General features: G+C 46.0%; 1 protein-coding gene across 2 annotated transcripts in view; it reads right to left on the bottom strand.

Annotated features, from left to right (window-relative positions):
- The window catches only part of LOC139564595 (cyclin-dependent kinase 14-like), a 214,514-nt gene that overhangs the window by 37,611 nt on the left and 154,789 nt on the right, over positions 1–22,114 (bottom strand). For both annotated transcript variants that reach the window (XM_071384231.1, XM_071384232.1), the window contains one exon: positions 16,086–16,233. In XM_071384231.1, coding sequence (XP_071240332.1) covers positions 16,115–16,233 — 119 coding nt within the window. In that variant the 3' untranslated portion in view covers positions 16,086–16,114. The remainder of the gene's footprint in view (positions 1–16,085; positions 16,234–22,114) is intronic.

Here is a 22,114-nt window from a genome sequence, read left to right as displayed (position 1 = left end):
ACTAGAGTATAAGACCTAGAGTATCCCCACACTAGAGTATCACTGCACTAGAGTATAAGACCTTGAGTATCCCCACACTAGAGTATAAGACCTAGAGTATCCCCACACTAGAGCATACTGCCTAGAGTATCCCCACACTAGAGTATAAGACCTAGAGACTCCTCACACTAGAGTACAAGACATAGAGTATCCCCACACTAGAGTATAAGACCTAGAATATCACCACACTAGAGTATAAGACCTTGAGTATCCCCACACTAGAGTATAAGACCTTGAGTATCCCTACACTAGACTACAAGACCTAGAGTATCCCCACACTAGAGTATCCTCACACTAGAGAAAAGACCTAGAGTATCCCCACACTAGAGAATCTCCACACTAGAATATCCTCACACTAGAGTATAAGACCTAGATTATCTCCACACTAGAGTATAAGACCTTGAGTATCCCCACACTAGAGTATCCCCACACTAAAGTATAAGACCTATACTATCCCCACACTAGAGTATCCCCACACTAGAGTATAAGACCTAGAATGTCACCGCATTAAAGTATCCCCACACTAGAGTATCACCACACTAGAGTATCCCCACACTAGAATATCCCACACTAGAGTATCCCCACACTAGAGTATAAGACCTTGAGTATCCCCACACTAGAGTATCCCCACACTAGAGTATAAGACCTAGAATATCCCCACACTAGAGTATAAGACCTTGAGTATCCCCACACTAGAGTATCCCCACACTAGAGTATAAGACCTAGAATATCCCCACACTAGAGTATCCCCACACTAGAGTATAAGACCTAGAGTATCCCCACACTAGAATATTCCCGCACTAGAATATCCCTGCACTAGAGTATCCTCACACTAGAGTATCCCCACACTAGAGTGTCACTACACTAGAGTATAAGACCTAGAATATCCCCACACTAGAGTATCCCCACACTAGAGTGTCACTACACTAGAGTATAAGACCTAGAATATCCCCACACTAGAGTATCCCCACACTAGAATATCCCCACACTAGAGTATCACCACAGTAGAGTATCCCCACACTAGAGTGTCACTACACTAGAGTATAAGACCTAGAATATCCCCACACTAGAGTATCCCCACACTAGAATATCCCCACACTAGAGTATCACCACAGTAGAGTATCCCCACACTAGAGTGTCACTACACTAGAGTATAAGATCTAGAATATCCCCACACTAGAATATCCTCACACTAGAGTATCCCCACACTAGAGTGTCACTACACTAGAGTATAAGATCTAGAATATCCCCACACTAAAATATCCTCACACTAGAGTATCCTCACACTAGAGTATCATCACACTAGAGTATCACTACACTAGAGTGTAAGACCTAGAGTATCCCCACACTAGAGTATCCCCACACTAGAATATCCCCACACTACAGTATAACACCTAGAGTATCCCCACACTAGAGTATGCCCACACTACAGTATAACACCTAGAGTATCCCCACACTAGAGTATCCCCACACTAGAATATCCCCACACTACAGTATAACACCTAGAGTATCCCCACACTAGAGTATCCCCACACTAGAATATCCCCACACTAGAATATCCCCACACTACAGTATAACACCTAGAGTATCCCCACACTAGAGTATCCCCACACTAGAGTATCCCCACACTAGAATATCCCCACACTACAGTATAACACCTAGAGTATCCCCACACTAGAGTATGCCCACACTACAGTATAACACCTAGAGTATCCCCACACTAGAGTATCCCCACACTAGAATATCCCCACACTACAGTATAACACCTAGAGTATCCTCACACTAGAATATCCCCACACTACAGTATAACACCTAGAGTATCCTCACACTAGAATATCCCCACACTACAGTATAACACTAGAGTATCCCCACACTAGAATATCCCCACACTACAGTATAACACTAGAGTATCCCCACACTAGAATATAAGACCTAGAATAACCCCACACTAGAGTCTCTCCAAGTCTCATAATCTCTCTCATTAATAAACCCAGCCTTGCAGGGCAGCGCATGTGAAAAACTATTCTAACCCTCTACTCTGGATCAGGAAGTCAGCTAAGTTAATAAACTAATAACATAACAACATAATCAGATTGCAACGGCCAGCAAAAATGCTGAAAAGTTGCCGCCACACGCCTCGTGGAATAATCGTCCCTGAACGTATCTTGAACACACTCTAAGTCACAGCAGGGACCGGCTGGCTCTCCTGCTGTGTTAGAATTCAGACATCATCACCTCAACGGCCCAAATACTTCCCTCCCCGGCATCTGTGTAAACACAGCAAAGGGTTAATACCAGACCTCCACTCCCAGTCTATGCTGTATTTCATCCAATACTGCCTGGTTTGGAGTGGGGGAGAGTGGGGCTGGAAGAGAGTGTGAGGAGGGTTGGAGCTGAGAAATGAGGCTGGTTGGGGGTGAGTGGAGCTGGAGGGGGAGGGAGCCTGGATCTCTCCCTGTCCTGCTGAGCCCCGTATGGCTAATACAACCCCCTCCTCTCCCTCTCTTCTATCCCTCAGTCTCTTTCCCTCCCTAAAAAGCTGGGCTTTCAGACTGTCTCCCAGGTAACACACACAGCTGTGGTACACACACACACACACACACACACACACACACACACACACACACACACACACACACACACACACACACACACACACACACACACACACACACACACACACACACACACACACACACACACACACACACTCACACACACACACACACACACACACACACACGCACGGACATACGCACGGACATACGCACACACACAGACACACACAGACACACACAGGAAATCAGTGCCTGCAGTGAGAGAGAGAGCGTAAGGCTTTGTTAGCCAACAAAACAGGCATGAAATCACTACACCGCAGCCCCAGCACGTTGAGTCAATCTATACCTCATGTCTCTCTGTCTGCCCATGTCTCTCTGTCTGCCCATGTCTCTCTGTCTGCCCATGTGTGTGTGTGTGTGTGTGTGTGTGTGTGTGTGTGTGTGTGTGTGTGTGTGTGTGTGTGTGTGTGTGTGTGTGTGTGTGTGTGTGTGTGTGTGTGTACCAGAGTGAAATTTGATCACGTATCTGAGTGTAATTGTTTGGGTCTCTCCTTTAGGCTGTTGTGGAACGGTCTTGTCTTTGATTTAACTGTGTGTTCTTTTGTTTCACATTTCAATAACTCATTTGGACTCATCTAGCTCAATTCTAGCATGCCGTTACTGCTAGGGCACATAGCCTAAAAACATCATACTGTCTGTTAATAGAAGAATTTCATAAAGTTAACTTTTACTCAGCAGAATGATAAAACTATCAGTAACCACCGTTTGAGACTAGGCCCGCTAAGACAACCAGGGAGCCATACTACACCGTGACTGATCTTAAAACCCCTACATTATCTCTCATAAACAACGTTCTAATTTCAACCCTACATACATAGGAGAAAAAACAGCACAGCAAATAAACATGAGATGTTTCAGGCAGGCTGCTGGTGGAAATGACCAGAAATCCCTGGTTGGAGCCGTACGGTGGAATGCTTTTAATGTATTCCTGAAACACAGTGAGATAAGATGACTGAAGTGAATGCAGCCTTCCCGGCTGCCTGGCTGGCTGCCTGGCTGGCTGCCTGGCTGGCTGCCTGGTTGGCTGGCTGGCTGGCTGGTTGGCTGGCTGCCTGGTTGGCTGGCTGGCTGCTTGGCTGGCTGCCTGGTTGGCTGGCTGGCTGGCTGGCTGGTTGCTTGGCTGGCTGGCTGGCTGGCTGGTTGGCTGGCTGCCTAGCTGGCTGCCTGGCTGGTTGGTTGGCTGGCTGGCTGGCTGGCTGGCTGGCTGGCTGGCTGGCTGCCTGGCTGGTTGGCTGGCTGGCTGGTTGGTAAGCAGTAGAAAGGGATACTTTCTTTCTGAGGATTGAGGGAGGGAACCATTCGCTGCATTATTCATGCAGCTGGGTAAGGTTTAATTAAAGTACTGCTCGGTATTGTGCTGTGCTGTGCTGTGTGGAGGGCTGAATGTCTGTGTGTGTGTGTGTGTGTGTGTGTGTGTGTGTGTGTGTGTGTGTGTGTGTGTGTGTGTGTGTGTGTGTGTGTGTGTGTGTGTGTGTGTGTGTGTGTGTGTGTGTGTGTGTGTGTGTGTGTGTGTGTGTGTGTGTGTGTGTGTATAGGGATGAATGTGTGTTTTGCCTCTCCTGTCGTTGCTTCATTCACATTCTCCATGATCCGCTTATCAAAGAGAGGCCCTGTGGCCACGCCCCCTCCGCTGTATGTTAACATAATATTGCAGCCCAGAGAGAGAGAGGTGATACCTGCTAATTAGAAGGAAGCAATTCCCAAACCTTCCATAACAAAGCCATCACCTACACCTGGAGAAGAGTCCCCTAAGCAAGCTGGTCCTGGGGCTCAGTTCACAAACACAAACAGACCCCACAGAACCCCAGGACAGCAACACAATTAGACCCAACCAAATCATGAGAAAACAAAAAGATAATTACTTGACACATTGGAAATATATTTTTTTTAACTGATCAATATTTGGCCCTAAACAGAGAGTACTGTACACAGTGCAGAATACCTGACCACTGTGACTGACTCAAAATTAAAGACATCTTTGACTATGTACAGACTCAGTGAGCATAGCCTTGCTATTGAGAAAGGCAGCCAAAGGCAGACCTAGCTGTCAAGAGAAGACAGGCTATGTGCACACTGCCCACAAAATGAGGTGGAAACTGAGCTGCACTTCCTAACCTCCTGCCAAATGTATGACCATATTAGAGACACATATTTCCCTCAGATTACACAGAGCCACAAAGAATTCGAAAACAAATCCAATTTTGATAAACTCCCATATCTATTGGGTGAAATACCACAGTGTGCCATCACAGCAGTGAACCAGTGAAGAACAAACACCATTGTAAATACAACCTATATTTATGTTTATTTATTTTCCCTTTTGTACTTCAACTATTTGCACATCATTACAACACTGTATATAGACATAATATGACATTTGAAATGAGAGAGACCAGACAGAGACCAGACAGAGACAGAGAGAAAGAGCACGAGAGTGAGAGAAAGAGAGCGAGAGATATATATAATGCTTTGTCATCTCTTAAGGACAGGTTGAATGTTTCCTATCCAGAACAAATACACTTACAAAATGTGTATGTTTTCTGCCAGCAGGAAAACTAAGGAAAATGAGCGAGACTGGTAAAAATGTAGGAGATTATCTTCTTCGCAGTTTTCATGTGTCTATAATAGTTTGTAGTTTATACTCTCTCTCTCTCATTCATTTAAAATAACTTGTAGTAACACAGTGGACACTCTCTCTCATTCATTTAAAATAACTTGTAGTAACACAGTGGACACTCTCTCTCTCTCTCTCATTCATTTAAAATAACTTGTAGTAACACAGTGGACACTTTCTCTTTCTCATTCATTTAAAATAACTTGTAGTAACACAGTGGACACTCTCTCTCTCTCTCTCATTCATTTAAAATAACGTGTAGTAACACAGTGGACACTCTCTCTCATTCATTTAAAATAACTTGTAGTAACACAGTGGACACACTCTCTCTCTCATTCATTTAAAATAACTTGTAGTAACACAGTGGACACTCTCTCTCATTCATTTAAAATTACTTGTAGTAACACAGTGGACACTCTCTCTCTCATTCATTTAAAATAACTTGTAGTAACACAGTGGACACTCTCTCTCTCTCATTCATTTAAAATAACTTGTAGTAACACAGTGGACACTCTCTCTCGCTCTCTCATTCATTTAAAATAACTTGTAGTAACACAGTGGACACTCTCTCTCTCTCTCTCATTCATTTAAAATAACTTGTAGTAACACAGTGGACACTCTCTCTCTCATTCATTTAAAACAACTTGTAGTAACACAGTGGACACTCTCTCTCATTCATTTAAAATAACTTGTAGTAACACAGTGGACATACTCTCTCTCTCTCTCTCTCTCTCTCTCTCTCTCTCTCTCTCTCATTCATTTAAAATAACTTGTAGTAACACAGTGGACACTCTCTCATTCATTTAAAATAACTTGTAGTAACACAGTGGACACTCTCTCTCTCATTCATTTAAAATAATGTGTAGTAACACAGTGGACACTCTCTCTCTCATTTAAAATAACTTGTAGTAACACAGTGGACACACTCTCTCTCTCTCTCTCTCTCTCTCTCTCTCTCTCTCTCATTTAAAATAACTTGTAGTAACACAGTGGACACTCTCTCTCTCTCTCATTCATTTAAAATAACTTGTAGTAACACAGTGGACACTCTCCGTCTCTCTGATCCCAGTGACATTCATCCACAGCATTAAAATGTAGTGCTAACAGTACCCAGAGCAACAGCAGTCTAACACATCCAAAACTTATGCATTTAGCGCCACTAACACTATCCTACAACAACACTGGTCCAACACATCCAAAGTGTTTGCATTTAGTGCTAACACAGGTGACACATCTCCAGATACACAGTCCCAACACAACAGGCATGGTGTATGGGCATGCCAGCCAGTGGGAAGCACAGAGGAACAAAACAAACAGCCGGAGGTTTACAGTGCCACCAGGACTGTCGTCCTTCCCCATGGGAGAGTGACGCTCCGTGCTGCGCCAGACAAGACCAGCCGCAGTGAAACACATCACACACATCAGCGCTAAACGGACACAACACTCCGCACTGCGCCAGACAAGACCAGCCGCAGTGAAACACATCACACACATCAGCGCTAAACGGACACAACGCTCCTCGCTGCGCCAGACAAGACCAGCCGCAGTGAAACACATCACACACATCAGCGCTAAACGGACACAACGCTCCTCGCTGCGCCAGACAAGACCAGCCGCAGTGAAACACATCACACACATCAGCGCTAAACGGACACACACGTACACACACCGCACACACACACATGCACGCACACACACATGCACACAACAGCTCTCAACAAAAAACCAGTGACATACTGCTAAACAGACTAAGAGACTAGGAGAGGGGGGAGAGGGAGGGAGAAAGACAGACGAGAGAAGAGAAAGAAACAAGGGAGAAAGAAAGGGAGAGGGGCTATTGAGTAGTGTGAAAGGATTGTATGGGAGAGTGAACCCATTGGAAGAGTGAACCCCAGGCATGCAGGCAGGCTCAGACTGGACCCTGGGAAGAGTTGAAAGGGTCTGCAGGAAGGGAGCGAGGGGCGACAACAGGAAGGTGACGGGTTGCATTTAGCCTGGAGGAACTCCACTGTGTAACACCTCACCAGGACACTCATACAACTGTCCATACAACCTGCCAGGCTCATAGATAGTCTCATAGAGAGAGACATGAAGTCCAGGTCAGGTCAACCCCACAACCGAGCGTTTAGTTAAACAACTCCAGGGTGCTGCACTGAACTCATTCACCTAGGTTCTCTCTGACAGAATACACAGATAGAGTTGGTCTCAGGCCTTTATGTGACAATCATCATAGGAACGGCAAGAAAGCACAACCATATCTGAGACCAGGCTTTGAGTGACACACAGGTTGTGTTTTGCTCAGCTTTGTGAAAAGCTTAAAGGAGCTTAAAAACAGATATACACACACTGAAGCATTAAATGTATCTTTAAAAAGCAGCAAAACAGAGATTTAGAGAGAAAGAAAGGAGGGAGAGAGACAGCAAGAGAAAGGAGGAAGGACATTGAAGTGGTTTTGGAGAGGCGTCCATGTGTTGTGTTGCAGACAGACGCAGAGGGAACACAGGGCCACAGCTGCCACCATGTGTTGTCACAGACAGACAGTGAACCAGCCCAAGCTGCACGGCCATGATAAAGCTCTTCTCCTGTCACACGGTGTCGATGCTATGACCTCACTACCTGGAGAATCACACTGTAACCGCTGCACAGAAACAGCATCAATAAAATATGTCACTCACAAAACCATTTCAAAATCTTATGTGATTAACTTTGTTGATGCTATTAATTTACGTCAAGCCGAGCAACCATAGGTCGTTTTATAGTTTCATGCTACCAGTATACAAAAGGGCCTATTCACAAATCCTACACACACACACACCTCACACTTTCAAAGAAAATCTGGGCTCATGCTAGCAAATCAATATCCTGTCACTATAAACCATTAGTACACTTATCTCACTCCAGGGGCAGGTCAACCAAGTCAGACTTTATAGAAAGGTATTAGTGAAAATAATATTTTCGGAGTGCCCCAGATCCCCTGCCACCTCTTTCCTTCAACACACATCTCTTTCTTTCATTCTCTCTCTCTCTCTCTCTCTCTCTCTCTCTCTCTCTCTCTCTCTCTCTCTCTCTCTCTCTCTCTCTCTCTCTCTCTCTCTCTCTCTCTCTCTCTCTCTCTCTCTCTCTCTCTCTCTCTCTCTCTCTCTCTCTCTCTCTCTCTCTCTCTCTCTCTCTCTCTCTCTCTCTCTCTCTCTCTCTCTCTCTCTCTCTCTATATGTGTAGAACTTGATGCATAACTAGAACCAGTGTTCCAACCCTCCGATCCACACAGCTAGTGTGGCCATGCGGCGTTACCATGGAGACTCCCTGCTGGGGCTCTAATTTGTGAGTCCAGATCCGTCTCCCTCCTTCCCGCTGACTTCCTGCTTCAAACTGACCAGCCAGACCCTTCACATCACAGTAGCCGTATGATATAGAGCCAGTGCTCTTCAGTTCCCCCTCCTCAACTTCAGCTACACGTTCTCAGAACAATGAGTCACTGTAGTGGATTATCCCTGTGTGAGATCTGCAATGAATCTGTCTTTTATATATGATGTACATGAGACTGTTAAGAATATAGAAGGGTCTCTATGGTCCTTTGGAAGGGAATGAAGAAACTGGGAAAATATTTACTTTCTGTGAATCAGATTTAGATGTCACTAATATGAAAGTGTCTTTGAGAAGTTGTGGGTGTGAGAGGTTGGCTGCACATTGGATATATTTGCATTCTGCTCTAGGCTGGCTGGGGCGCTAGGCTGTTGTGCATATTTAGTGAGGAGACCTGACACCTGCTCTCTCTCCCCCTCCCTCTCTTTTTTCCCGGTAATGTCGACCTGCTATCTCGTCAAGGTAATTGGCCCGTATACAGCCAACCTGTCTCCCAGTCTGACATATGCACAACTCCAGTGGAAACACAAACCAAAAACATGTCAGAAGGCTCACATTGGAGAACACTCTGCTCTCTTCCCTCTTACATAACACGTGCATACACACTCACTGACACAACACACACACGCAAACACACACACAAAATCCAGAGGTCCCGTCTATTATAACCCCCATTCTATGTTGACATATACTGTATGTCCATTTGGGAAACTCATCTTCTCTAAGTAGCATTAACAGATTCTTCCCAACAAACACATCAATGGAAGATGGAAAACAGGCCAAGTTTTAATTAGACAACTTTCATTTAACCCAGTTTCAGTGAGCAGAGGGGAACCACAAGGAACCACTGAGGCTTCTGCTGCCGAGGCTTCTGCTGCTGCTGGATGAGGAGCTGGTGAAGCTGTTGGCTCCTTCACACAATACCATTTTTTTTGAGAAACAAAAAAAAGAGTGAAAGAAAAAAAAGAAGAAAAGCTATGTATGCTATGCTCATTAGAGAGGCACATATGTTGGGAGAAAGAGACAGTGGGAGAGAGAGAGGGAGGGAGAAAGAGAGAGGGGGCGAGATATATAGAGAGACAGAGAGGGAGGGAGATAGAAGGAAAGAGAGAGAGAGACGGTGAGAGAGAACGAGAGAGAGAGAGGTGTAGTGTGTTATGTGTTCATACTGTGCACAATACATGTCCTTTCTCTCCAGAACCTGAATGTGATTTTGTTTACCACAGTGTGTCGGCTTCCACCAGGCTGCTGGGACATATACTCTCAACCTATGCTTTATTTCTGTTTCTCTGCCTTTCCTCCTGGGAAATAAATAAGGATGGCGGGTGTTTTAAAGCAATAACTTGCCATTTTATAAAAAATTAAGAGGGGAGTAAATTGCAGAGCTTTTCTTTATATGCGTCCAATTCACTTCCTGAATAAGGATAACACCATCTGGTAGGCCGACAAGGACGGGTGCTGAGCCATCTGAGCTCATAATCACCACTGTCTCCATCCAGGAACGCATGCACACACACACATGCATGGATGCACACACACACGCACGCACGCACACACGCACCCACGCACGCACGCACGCACGCACCCACCCACCCACCCACCCACCCACCCACCCACCCACCCACCCACCCACCCACCCACCCACCCACGCACCCACACACCCACCCACCCACCCACCCACCCACACACACACACACACACACACACACACACACGCACACGCACACGCACACGCACACGCACACACACACACACACACGCACCCACACAGACACACACGCACCCACACACGCATTCTTCGTTTTCGTCATTATCATCATCATCTGCCAGAGGTTATCTATTTAGAGGCTGAGCTCAACAATATGAACTACTGTCAGATACTACGAGAGAGAGATAAAGACAGGGATGGGAGCTGGAGCTGGAGAGAGGGAGGGTGAGAAACAGAGAAAGAGAGAGCGAGAGAGGGTGAGAAACAGAGAAAGAGAGAGCGAGAGAGAGGGAGCAAGTGAAAAACATTCCTACAACTGGAGGAGCTCTGAAGGGAGCTTATGGTAATGAGAGAGAGATCCAGAGTCAGATCTCCTCTCCCTCTCTCCTCCTTCTCCTCCCTCTCTCTCCTCCCCCTCTCCTCCCTCTCCTCCTCTGCCTCTCCTCCCTCTCTCTCCTCCTCTGCTTCTCTCCTTCTCCCCCTCTCCCCCCCAAAGGCGGATGGCATTTGTCCCCTCTAGTGATAAACAAATTACACATGAAATCAATTCCCACGTCTCCCTGTAGGGCTCTATCGCCCCTCCTCTCTGCCTGCCTGCTCCATCTTCCTGAGACAAGCTGGGGGAGGTGTGAGGAAAGGGTATGTGTGTGTGTGTGTGTGTGTGTGTGTGTGTGTGTATGTGGTGGGGGGGCTGTCTTGCTGAGATGAACACCTGCCCGGGGGAGTCCTGAACCCTCTCCCCCTCATCCCTCTCTTTTCTCTCTCTCTCTCTTCTCTCTGACAACTCTTGCTAACTAGCCTCCTTGACCCTGTGAGAGAGCGTGGCTCATCAGATCCAATCCCCAAGCCTGTCAATCAAACAGGCCCGAAGAAAGAAAGAGCTTTACTCTCACACACTAGAGGGCAAAGGGAAGAGAGAGAGAGAGAAAGATACTCACCCACAGCACCAGAGAGAAGGGGGGAGGGAGGGAGGAGCAGAGGGGGAGAGATGGAAAAGGAGCGAGAGAGTAAGTGAAATAAATAATTATAGCGAGAGAGAAGACAGGGAGATCTCAGGAGAGATAAAGTGAGGGAATAGAGAGAGAGAGAGCGAGGGAGAGAGAGAGAGAGAGAGAGAGGGTGTGAACTGACGGCTAATGAGAGTTACAGTGCTGTAAGACAGAGAGGAAACAAGGAGGAGAGGAGAGTGGAGCAGAGGAGAGGAGAGGGGGAGAGACTCACAGTTAGATGTTTTACAGTGAGGTATGATGGGGCACAGAATGTGGATAAACAGAAAGAGAAATACGGTTGGAAATCAAATCATGACTGACATTAAAATGTAACAAATCAAGTGATTTTACAGGTCAAGAAAATGATTTTACAAGAGAAAAGAAAGAAATGTTTGAATGAGTAATTAATGTACCAACTACTAAGACAATACTCTATTACACTGAATAAAAGCATTCAGACATTCAGCACAGAATAGTGCTATCTACAGTATATTATCTACAGTATATTATATATAGTATATTATATATAGTATATTATCTACAGTATATTATATATAGTATATTATATATAGTATATTATCTACAGTATATTATATATAGTATATTATCTACAGTATATTATATATAGTATATTGTATATAGTATATTATCTACAGTATATTATATATAGTATATTATATATAGTATATTATCTACAGTATATTATATATAGTATATTATCTACAGTATATTATATATAGTATATTGTATATAGTATATTATCTACAGTATATTATATACAGTATATTATATATAGTATATTATATTTAGGCCTAAATGAAGGAGCTGTAATGGTAGTGATTCAGAGCTTAGTAGAATCAGTAAAATCACAAGCTCCATACTGCACCACCAAACTGAGTCACACAGAGAACACTTCCAACCACCCTTTTACTCTCCACCTCAACACTTGGAAGGCTGACTGTTCTCAGGTCCAAAGACTGTTCCCAGCTCAGCTCAGACCACCATGAAAGACGGCAGGAAGGAAGGGTGAAAGATTTAACAGAAGGAAATGGGGCCTTTAAAAAACACATCCACACACTGGTGACTCATGCACCTTCTACAGGGAATGACCGAGCCAATTCATAATACACTCCTGAGGAATTTATTACAATCTCTATTCACACTGCATATTAGTTTACAAAGAGAGGGAGATGGAGCGAGAGAAGGAGAAAAAAAGGGCGAGAGAGAGGAGAGAATCAAAACAAAGAAGGGAGAGTCTGCCAAAGGGGACACAGCCAGTGGAATCAGGGATTGGTGTTGAGTAGAAACACTGAGAGGAGAGCAAAGCGAGGTTATTTGACAGAAAGCTCTCCATTCCTGAAGGCAGTGCCTCAGGTGATCCCTCTATCCCTCCCTCACTCCCTCTCTTCATTCCTTCCTCTCCCTCCCCCAGGCACACAGCAGGGGACAGCTTTAAAGCAGTTTGTCTTCCCTCTGAAAACTTTCTACCAGGTCATTCTGTGAACCCAAAAAAGACAGTAGTTCATGACTAGGGTGGCTGGAGTCTTTAACAATTTAAATGGTATAGAAAATGCTAAATGCTACGCTAAAGTACAGAGCTTTCCTGATGGCTCTAGTTGAAGGTGATGAAACATGTTGATGCTGGTTAAAGGATATAGGACAGGAAGCCAAAACATATATGACAGACAGACTGCTGGTGTGCTCTGGTGCGTGTGTGTGTGTGTGTGTGTGTGTGTGTGTGTGTGTGTGTGTGTGTGTGTGTGTGTGTGTGTGTGTGTGTGTGTGTGTGTGTGTGTGTGTGTGTATGGCATATGCAAAGACTCAAGTAACACAATGCTGAGGTATGGAGGCCTTCAGGCAGGTGGCCACAGCAGGCATGGCAAAACGTTGTGTGTGTGTGTCTGTGTGAGCATGTGCGGCTGCATGTGTGTGTGAGCCACATAAACAGCTGCCTGGCTGCTCTACATAGTGGACAGACAGGACAGACACTATAGCTTCGGCACGCTTGTCGGTCTTATCTTCAAAGTGACATAGTGACGCTGAGGGCCCATAGTGTCCTCTTCCTGACCCAGAGCTGCTTTCTCTGTCTGTCTGACTCTCACATGTCTGTCTGTCTGTCTGTCTGTCTGTCTGTCTGTCTGTCTGTCTGTCTGTCTGTCTGGCTGGCTGGCTGGCTGGCTGGCTGCTGACAGGTACTGCTACAGTCTGCATCCCAATACCTTTCTCATCTCCTCTCTGCACAGATGTGAAAACACAGCTAAAAGCAATGTCGTGGAGGCCTATGCAACGCTTGTTTTCACCAGTCATTCTCTGTGACACCAGGAAAGGAGATGAGGAAAGGAGATGAGGAGAGGAGCTTAATGTAGACTATTACCTCTGAGCCAATGGAACGGTGCAATATGAAACTTGAACTTGAAAACGGACGTTTGCGAGGCTGATTGCAAGAAGTACAAACTCAATGGAAGTCAACCACAAGGTGGTCGAAAATAACTTCAAAGTGAACTTCATGGTCATCGTGAGGATCGATGGTTCAGAGAGAGCCATTGCAAAGGCAAGGTACAATGTTGCATCAGCCATTCCCCTGAATAATGCACACTCATGAATAAACATACAGTATAGCTCTGCAGTACACTTCTATAACTGTCCATGTGTAGCCTGTCTCTCTCTCTCTCCCCCGTCAAACAACACACATGCCTATCATGTATGTCTCTATTTATTTGCTTGCTCCATCTCTTTCTAAATCAAATTGTATTGGTCGCGTACACATATTAAATAAAGGAATTAAGAAATATAGAAACATACATATAGCGAGCAATGTCAGAGTCCGGAATATAAATATATATGTATATGATGGTGTGTATAGACATTATGGACAGTATATGAATAGAAAAGGTGTGTACAGCAGTAGTTATATAGGATGAGCCTTGACTACAATACAGTATATATACATATAAAGTGGGTCAAACAGTATGGAAACATTATTAAAGTGACCAGTGTTCAATGACTCTACTCTTGCTACCCCCTCTTCACCACCCCACTTTCCTCCATCTTGTCTTCCTCTCTTTTCCCCTCACTATCTCTCTCTATATCTCCCTCTCTCTGTCTCTCGCTCTGTCTCTTCAGTCAGAACATTGTAGTGCAGCTGTGTGTCTGAGGTGTGTCAGTCTCTCTGGTCTTGATTCAGTTCTATAACAGACAGGTAGTGGGCTGTGTGAAAGCAGCCATCTAGACAGCACAAAGACTGTCTACTGGGAATTAACCTCTCAGAAGAATACACCCTCTCCGTCTGCCTCTCTGTGTCTGTCTGTCTGTCTGTCTGTCTGTCTGTCTGTCTGTCTGCCTCTCTGTCTGTCTGTCTGTCTGTCTGTCTGTCTGTCTGTCTGTCTGTCTGTCTGGCTGCACTACCTCTTATAAATACTACAACACTTCCCCCAGGTCCTCGTAGACTCTTCTATCCTCCACACCACATTCTCCCCTCCCCCTCCTCCGCCTCCTCCGCCTCTTTTCACCTTTCAGAAATATTCACTAGAATACTAGACATTCATGTATTTCTGTGTGTGTGTTTGAAAGTGTGTGTGTGTGTGTGTGTGCGTGCGTGCGTGTGCATGTGAGCGTGCGTGCGCGTGTGGATTAGTCTGCTATCACTGGGGCTCTGTCAGTCTGTCAGGCAGTGGGAAGAGCAGGGACAAAGAGGATAATTTCAATAAGAATACTGCAGCTGAGAGGACACAGCTCTCCCAGTGGGGTGACTTCCACTCTCAGCTCTTACACACACACACACGCATGAACGCACACACACACATTCACGCGCACACATACACTGTAGGAGGATTTGGGATGAAATGATGGTGTGAAATAGAGGGAGGAGGAGAGATCGATACATCGTCCAGTTTGGTGTGTAAAACTACTGTGTCTGGTTTATGTACCCTATGGTCCTATGTGTGTGTGTCTGTGTGTGTGTCTGTGTCTGTGTGTGTGTGTCTGTGTCTGTGTGTCTGTGTGTGTGTGTGTGTATGTGTGTGTGTATGTGTGTGTGTGTGTGTGTGTGTCTGTGTGTGTGTCTGTGTGTGTGTGTGTGTGTGTGTGTGTGTGTGTGTGTGTGTGTGTGTGTGTGTGTGTGTGTGTGTGTGTGTGTGTGTGTGTGTGTGTGTGTGTGTGTGTGTGTGTGTGTGTGTGTGTGTGTGTGTATGAGTAGGTGTGTGGTTGTCATCCTCTCCAGTCAGTGTTCACCCAACGAGCATCATCCCTAAACCCATGCACCTGCCCCTGCACCTGTCTGTCTGTAACTGCAGGTTTAATCCTGTGAGTGGGGCCCTGGTGTGGCCCTTAAGTTTGGCCCTGGCCCCTTCACCATCATTATCCCCTTCGCCTGGCCCCCGGATCTCTCATTACATGCAAATACAGCCTCTTTATGTGCCTGGTGAATAGGGAACCCCGTCCCTCCTGAACAGGACCACCTCCTTCCCCAGTCAGAGCTGAAGATAACCCACCAGCCATTATACAGGATCCCCTGCTACACTTTACTATACCATATCATGACCACTTCAGCTTTAGGATCCTTTGAGGGCTGTTGCTGGTCAGAAGGCAGCTGTTTTTTGTTGGTGGTATGTGGCAGTGTATGTGTGTGTATATGTGTTCATGTGTGTGTGTATGCGTGTGTGTGTGTGTGTGTGTGTGTGTGTGTGTGTGTGTGTGTGTGTGTGTGTGTGTGTGTGTGTGTGTGTGTGTGTGTGTGTGTGTGTGTGTGTACATACCTGGCTAGCTGTGGGGCAGTCTGCCCCGGTCAGTGTTTGCTGCTGGACGGCCCTTTAGCATGGCTGGAGCTGGTCCTGGTACACACCTGTATACTGTCACCTGACTCCACCTGCAGCTTGATATTTGGTACCGTGAAGATAGTAGCCACTGGGGTAGGAGAGAGAGTGCGAGAGAGAGAGAGAGAGAGAAAGGTGAGTGAGAGAGAGTAAGAAACGTGAGTGAGAAAGAAAGAGAGAGAGACAAAAAAGAGTGAGGGAGTAAGAGTGAGAGAATGAGATGTATCAGTCATTAATAAAGCCAACCTCATAATGTCCTCTTAGAGTCAAAGGATTACAGATTGAGCCAAAATGCTCTGAAGTGATAAGAGTTTCTCTCTTTAAGGCTTTTTCGAGAGTTTCAGGACACACTATCAATGAACTGAGTTATAAGAACACCACTCTCTCTCACATCCTTTATTTTGTTTCTGTGAGGAGATATCAGAGTCCGTACTACTGCGAGGAATCAGAGTCTGTAACACTGCGAGATATCAGAGTCCGTAATACTGTGAGATATCAGAGTCTGTAATACTGTGAGATATCAGAGTCTGTAATACTGTGAGATATCAGAGTCCGTAATAATGCGAGATATCAGTCTGTAATACTGTGAGATATCAGAGTCTGTAATACTGTGAGATATCAGAGTCTGTAATACTGAGAGATATCAGAGTCCGTAATACTGAAAGATATCAGTCTGTAATACTGTGAGATATCAGAGTCCGTAATACTGTGAGATATCAGAGTCCGTAATACTGTGAGATATCAGTCTGTAATACTGTGAGATATCAGAGTCTGTAACACTGCGAGATATCAGAGTCTGTAATACTGAGAGATATCAGAGTCCGTAATACTGAAAGGTATCAGTCTGTAATACTGTGAGATATCAGAGTCTGTAATACTGAGAGATATCAGAGTCCGTAATACTGAAAGATATCAGTCTGTAATACTGTGAGATATCAGAGTCTGTAATACTGAGAGATATCAGAGTCTGTAATACTGAGAGATATCAGAGTCTGTAATACTGAGAGATATCAGAGTCCGTAATACTGAAAGGTATCAGTCTGTAATACTGTGAGATATCAGAGTCTGTAATACTGAGAGATATCAGAGTCCGTAATACTGAAAGGTATCAGTCTGTAATACTGTGAGATATCAGAGTCTGTAATACTGAGAGATATCAGAGTCTGTAATACTGTGAGATATCAGAGTCCGTAATAATGCGAGATATCAGTCTGTAATACTGTGAGATATCAGAGTCTGTAATACTGTGAGATATCAGAGTCTGTAATACTGAGAGATATCAGAGTCCGTAATACTGAAAGATATCAGTCTGTAATACTGTGAGATATCAGAGTCCGTAATACTGTGAGATATCAGAGTCCGTAATACTGTGAGATATCAGTCTGTAATACTGTGAGATATCAGAGTCTGTAACACTGCGAGATATCAGAGTCTGTAATACTGAGAGATATCAGAGTCCGTAATACTGAAAGGTATCAGTCTGTAATACTGTGAGATATCAGAGTCTGTAATACTGTGAGATATCAGAGTCTGTAATACTGAGAGATATCAGAGTCTGTAATACTGTGAGATATCAGAGTCCGTAATACTGTGAGATATCAGAGTCTGTAATACTGTGAGATATCAGAGTCTGTAATACTGTGAGATATCAGAGTCTGTAATACTGTGAGATATCAGAGTCCGTAATACTGTGAGATATCAGAGTCCGTAATACTGCGAGATATCAGTCTGTAATACTGCGAGATATCAGAGTCCGTAATACTGTGAGATATCAGAGTCTGCAATACTGTGAGATATCAGAGTCCGTAATACTGTGAGATATCAGAGTCTGTAATACTGAGAGATATCAGAGTCTGTAATACTGTGAGATATCAGAGTCTGTAATACTGTGAGATATCAGAGTCTGTAATACTGTGAGATATCAGAGTCTGTAATACTGTGAGATATCAGAGTCTGTAATACTGTGAGATATCAGAGTCTGTAATACTGTGAGATATCAGAGTCTGTAATACTGTGAGATATCAGAGTCTGTAATACTGTGAGATATCAGAGTCTGTAATACTGTGAGATATCAGAGTCTGTAATACTGTGAGATATCAGAGTCTGTAATACTGTGAGATATCAGCGTCTGTAATACTGTGAGATATCAGAGTCTGTAATACTGAGAGATATCAGTCTGCAATACTGTGAGATATCAGAGTCTATAATACTGAGAGATATCAGAGTCTGTAATACTGTGAGATATCAGAGTCTGTAATACTGTGAGATATCAGAGTCTGTAATACTGAGAGATATCAGAGTCTGTAATACTGAGAGATATCAGAGTCTGTAATACTGTGAGATATCAGTCTGCAATACTGAGAGATATCAGAGTCTATAATACTGAGAGATATCAGAGTCTGTAATACTGTGAGATATCAGAGTCTGTAATACTGTGAGATATCAGAGTCTGTAATACTGAGAGATATCAGAGTCTGTAATACAGTGAGATATCAGAGTCTGTAATACTGTGAGATATCAGAGTCTGTAACACTGAGAGATATCAGTCTGTAATACTGAGAGATATCAGAGTCTGTAATACTGAGAGATATCAGAGTCTGTAATACTGTGAGATATCAGAGTCTGTAATACTGTGAGATATCAGAGTCTGTAATACTGAGAGATATCAGAGTCTGTAATACTGAGAGATATCAGAGTCTGTAATACTGAGAGATATCAGAGTCTGTAATACTGTGAGATATCAGAGTCCGTAATACTGTGAGATATCAGAGTCTGTAATACTGTGAGATATCAGAGTCCGTAATACTGAAAGATATCAGTCTGTAATACTGCGAGATATCAGAGTCCGTAATTGTCACGTTCCTGACCTGTTTTCTGTTGTTTTGTATGTGTGTGATGGTCAGGGCGTGAGTTTTGGGTGGGCATTCTATGTTGTGTGTTTCTATGTTGGTTTAGGGTTGCCTGGTATGGCTCTTAATTAGAGGCAGGTGTTTTGCGTTCCTCTAATTAAGAGTCATATTTAGGTAGGTTGTTTCACTGTGTTCGTTGTGGGTGGTTGTTACCTGTCTCTGTGTTTGTGTTCTGCACCAGATAGGTCTGTATCGGTTTTGCACGTTTGTTATTTTGTAAGTTGTTTGTAGTGTTCACTTGTTCTTATAATTAAACATGTTGAGCACTGGCTACGCTGCATTTTGGTCCTCTCCTTCACCCCAGGAAGAAAACCTTTACAGAACCACCCACCAAACCAGGACCAAGCAGCGTAGCAACGGGGAGCAGCAGCGGCCCAGTACACAGGACTACTGGACACAGGAGGAATGGTCTTGGGAGATCATGGACGGAAAAGGACCCTGGGGAAGGGTTGGAGAGAATCGCCGCTCTCGGGAGGTGAAGGAGGCAGCCACAGCCCAGGAGCGGTGGATTGAGGAGGCAGCACGTAAGAGAGGCTGGAAGCCCGAGAGGCTCACCCAAAAATTTCTTGGGGGGGGCTAAAGGGGGGTGTGGCGAAGCCGGGTTGGATACCTGAGCCAACTCCCCGGGCTTGCCGTGGAGTGAGAGAGCGTCGTACTGGTCAGACACCGTGTTATGCGGTAAAGCGCACGGTGTCCCCAGTACGCGTGCTTAGCCCAGTGCGGGCTATTCCACCTTGCCGCACTGGGAGGGCTAGGTTGGGCATCGAGCCGAGTGCCATGAAGCCGGCCCAACGTATCTGGTCTCCAGTACGTCTCCTCGGGCCGGCGTACATGGCACCAGCCTTACAGGTGGTGTCCCCGGTTCGCCTGCATAGCCCAGTGCGGGCTATTCCACCTCGCCGCACTGGCAGGGCTACGGGGACCATTCAACCTGGTAAGGTTGGGGAGGCTCGGTGCTCAAGAGCACGTGTCCTCCTTCACGGTCCGGTATATCCGGCGCCACCTTCCCACCCCAGCTCAGTACCACCAGTGCCTACACCACGCACCAGGCTTCCAGTGCATCTCCAGAGCCCTGTTCCTCCTCCACGCACTCTCCCTATGGTGCGTGTCTCCAGCCCAGTGCCTCCAGTTCCGGCACCACGCACTAAGCCTCCTGTGCGTCTCCAGAGCCCTGTACGTACTGTTCCTTCTCCCCGCACTCGCCCTGAGGTGCGTGCCCTCAGCCCGGTACCTCCAAGTACCAGTCCACCGGTGGCAGCCCCCCGCACCAGGCTGTCTCTCCGGGTTCTCTCTCCAGCTGCTCCCACCTGTCCAGCGCTGTCAGAGCTTTCCTCCTCTCCAGCGCAGCCAGTGCCTATACCACGCACCAGGCTGTCTCTCCGTCTCCTTCCTACAGGTGTGCCCGTCTGCCCAGCGGCGCCTGAGCTGCCCGTCTGCCCAGCGGCGCCTGAACTGCCCGTCTGTCATGAGCCTGCAAAGCCGCCCGTCTGCCAAGAGCCTACAGAGCCGTCCGCCAGACAGGAGCCGCTAGAGCCTTCCGCCAGACCGGATCAGCCAGAGCCTTCCGCCAGACCGGATCAGCCAGAGCCTTCCGCCAGACCGGATCAGCCAGAGCCTTCCGCCAGACCGGATCAGCCAGAGCCTTCCGCCAGACCGGATCAGCCAGAGCCTTCCGCCAGACCGGATCAGCCAGAGCCTTCCGCCAGACCGGACCTGCCAGAGTCCCTCAGCCCGGACCTGCCAGAGTCCCTCAGCCCGGACCTGCCAGAGTCCCTCAGCCCGGACCTGCCAGAGTCCCTCAGCCAGGACCTGCCAGAGTCCCTCAGCCAGGACCTGCCAGAGTCCCTCAGCCAGGACCCTCAGCCAGGACCTGCCAGAGTCCCTCAGCCAGGACCTGCCAGAGTCCCTCAGCCAGGACCTGCCAGAGTCCCTCAGCCAGGACCTGCCAGAGTCCCTCAGCCAGGACCTGCCGCCCCTTATCCCGGTGCTGCCCCTTATCCCGGTGCTGCCCCTTCATTTAGGTGGTTTTAGTTGGAGGGTGGTCATTGGGAGGGGGATACAGAAGCGGGGAGTGACTATGGTGGTGTGGGGACAGCGTCCGGAGCCTGAGCCACCACCGTGGTCAGATGCCCACCCAGACCCTCCCCTGGACTTTGTGCTGGTGCGCCCGGCGTTCGCACCTTGAGGGGGGGGTTCTGTCACGTTCCTGACCTGTTTTCTGTTGTTTTGTATGTGTGTGATGGTCAGGGCGTGAGTTTTGGGTGGGCATTCTATGTTGTGTGTTTCTATGTTGGTTTAGGGTTGCCTGGTATGGCTCTTAATTAGAGGCAGGTGTTTTGCGTTCCTCTAATTAAGAGTCATATTTAGGTAGGTTGTTTCACTGTGTTCGTTGTGGGTGGTTGTTACCTGTCTCTGTGTTTGTGTTCTGCACCAGATAGGTCTGTATCGGTTTTGCACGTTTGTTATTTTGTAAGTTGTTTGTAGTGTTCACTTGTTCTTATAATTAAACATGTTGAGCACTGGCTACGCTGCATTTTGGTCCTCTCCTGCACCCCAGGAAGAAAACCTTTACAGTAATACTGCGAAGGTCGAGTCAAGGACATTATTATTGTACACTACTTCTGTCTCAGATTCCCACAGTGTTTCTGTTAAATGTCACAATCACAATCCAATTCACCCCCCCCCCCCCCCCCACGGGACTGGGTGGTCTATTATGCCTGCTGTAATTCTTCCATTGTTCATAATACATCTGTCTAGCTATTGTCTCTATAATTCCCAACACATTAGACAACGGAGTGCATTTGTGGCTGAATAAACCATGTTCTCCTTCAGTCCCTAGCCAGATAACACTAATAAAGATTCAGCTTTAATGTTGAACACGCTGTGTGTGTGTTTTTGTGTGTTGTGTGTGTGTGTATACAGTATATGTGTTGTGTGTGTGTGTGTGTGTTTGTGTGTGCTATGTTTCTTTCTTCATTATCTGTGGTGTTGTAACGAATGTAAAGCTATGTTATGTTAGTTAGTGTTAGAGTGCTGACAGTCAGATTTAACTGGGGCATTTCC

The sequence above is a fragment of the Salvelinus alpinus genome, chromosome 35 (assembly GCF_045679555.1).
Source record: "Salvelinus alpinus chromosome 35, SLU_Salpinus.1, whole genome shotgun sequence".
Taxonomy (NCBI): Eukaryota; Metazoa; Chordata; class Actinopteri; order Salmoniformes; family Salmonidae; genus Salvelinus; species Salvelinus alpinus.
The sequence above is the reverse complement of the archived record's forward strand: the minus strand, read 5'-3'. Positions and strand labels throughout refer to the sequence as shown.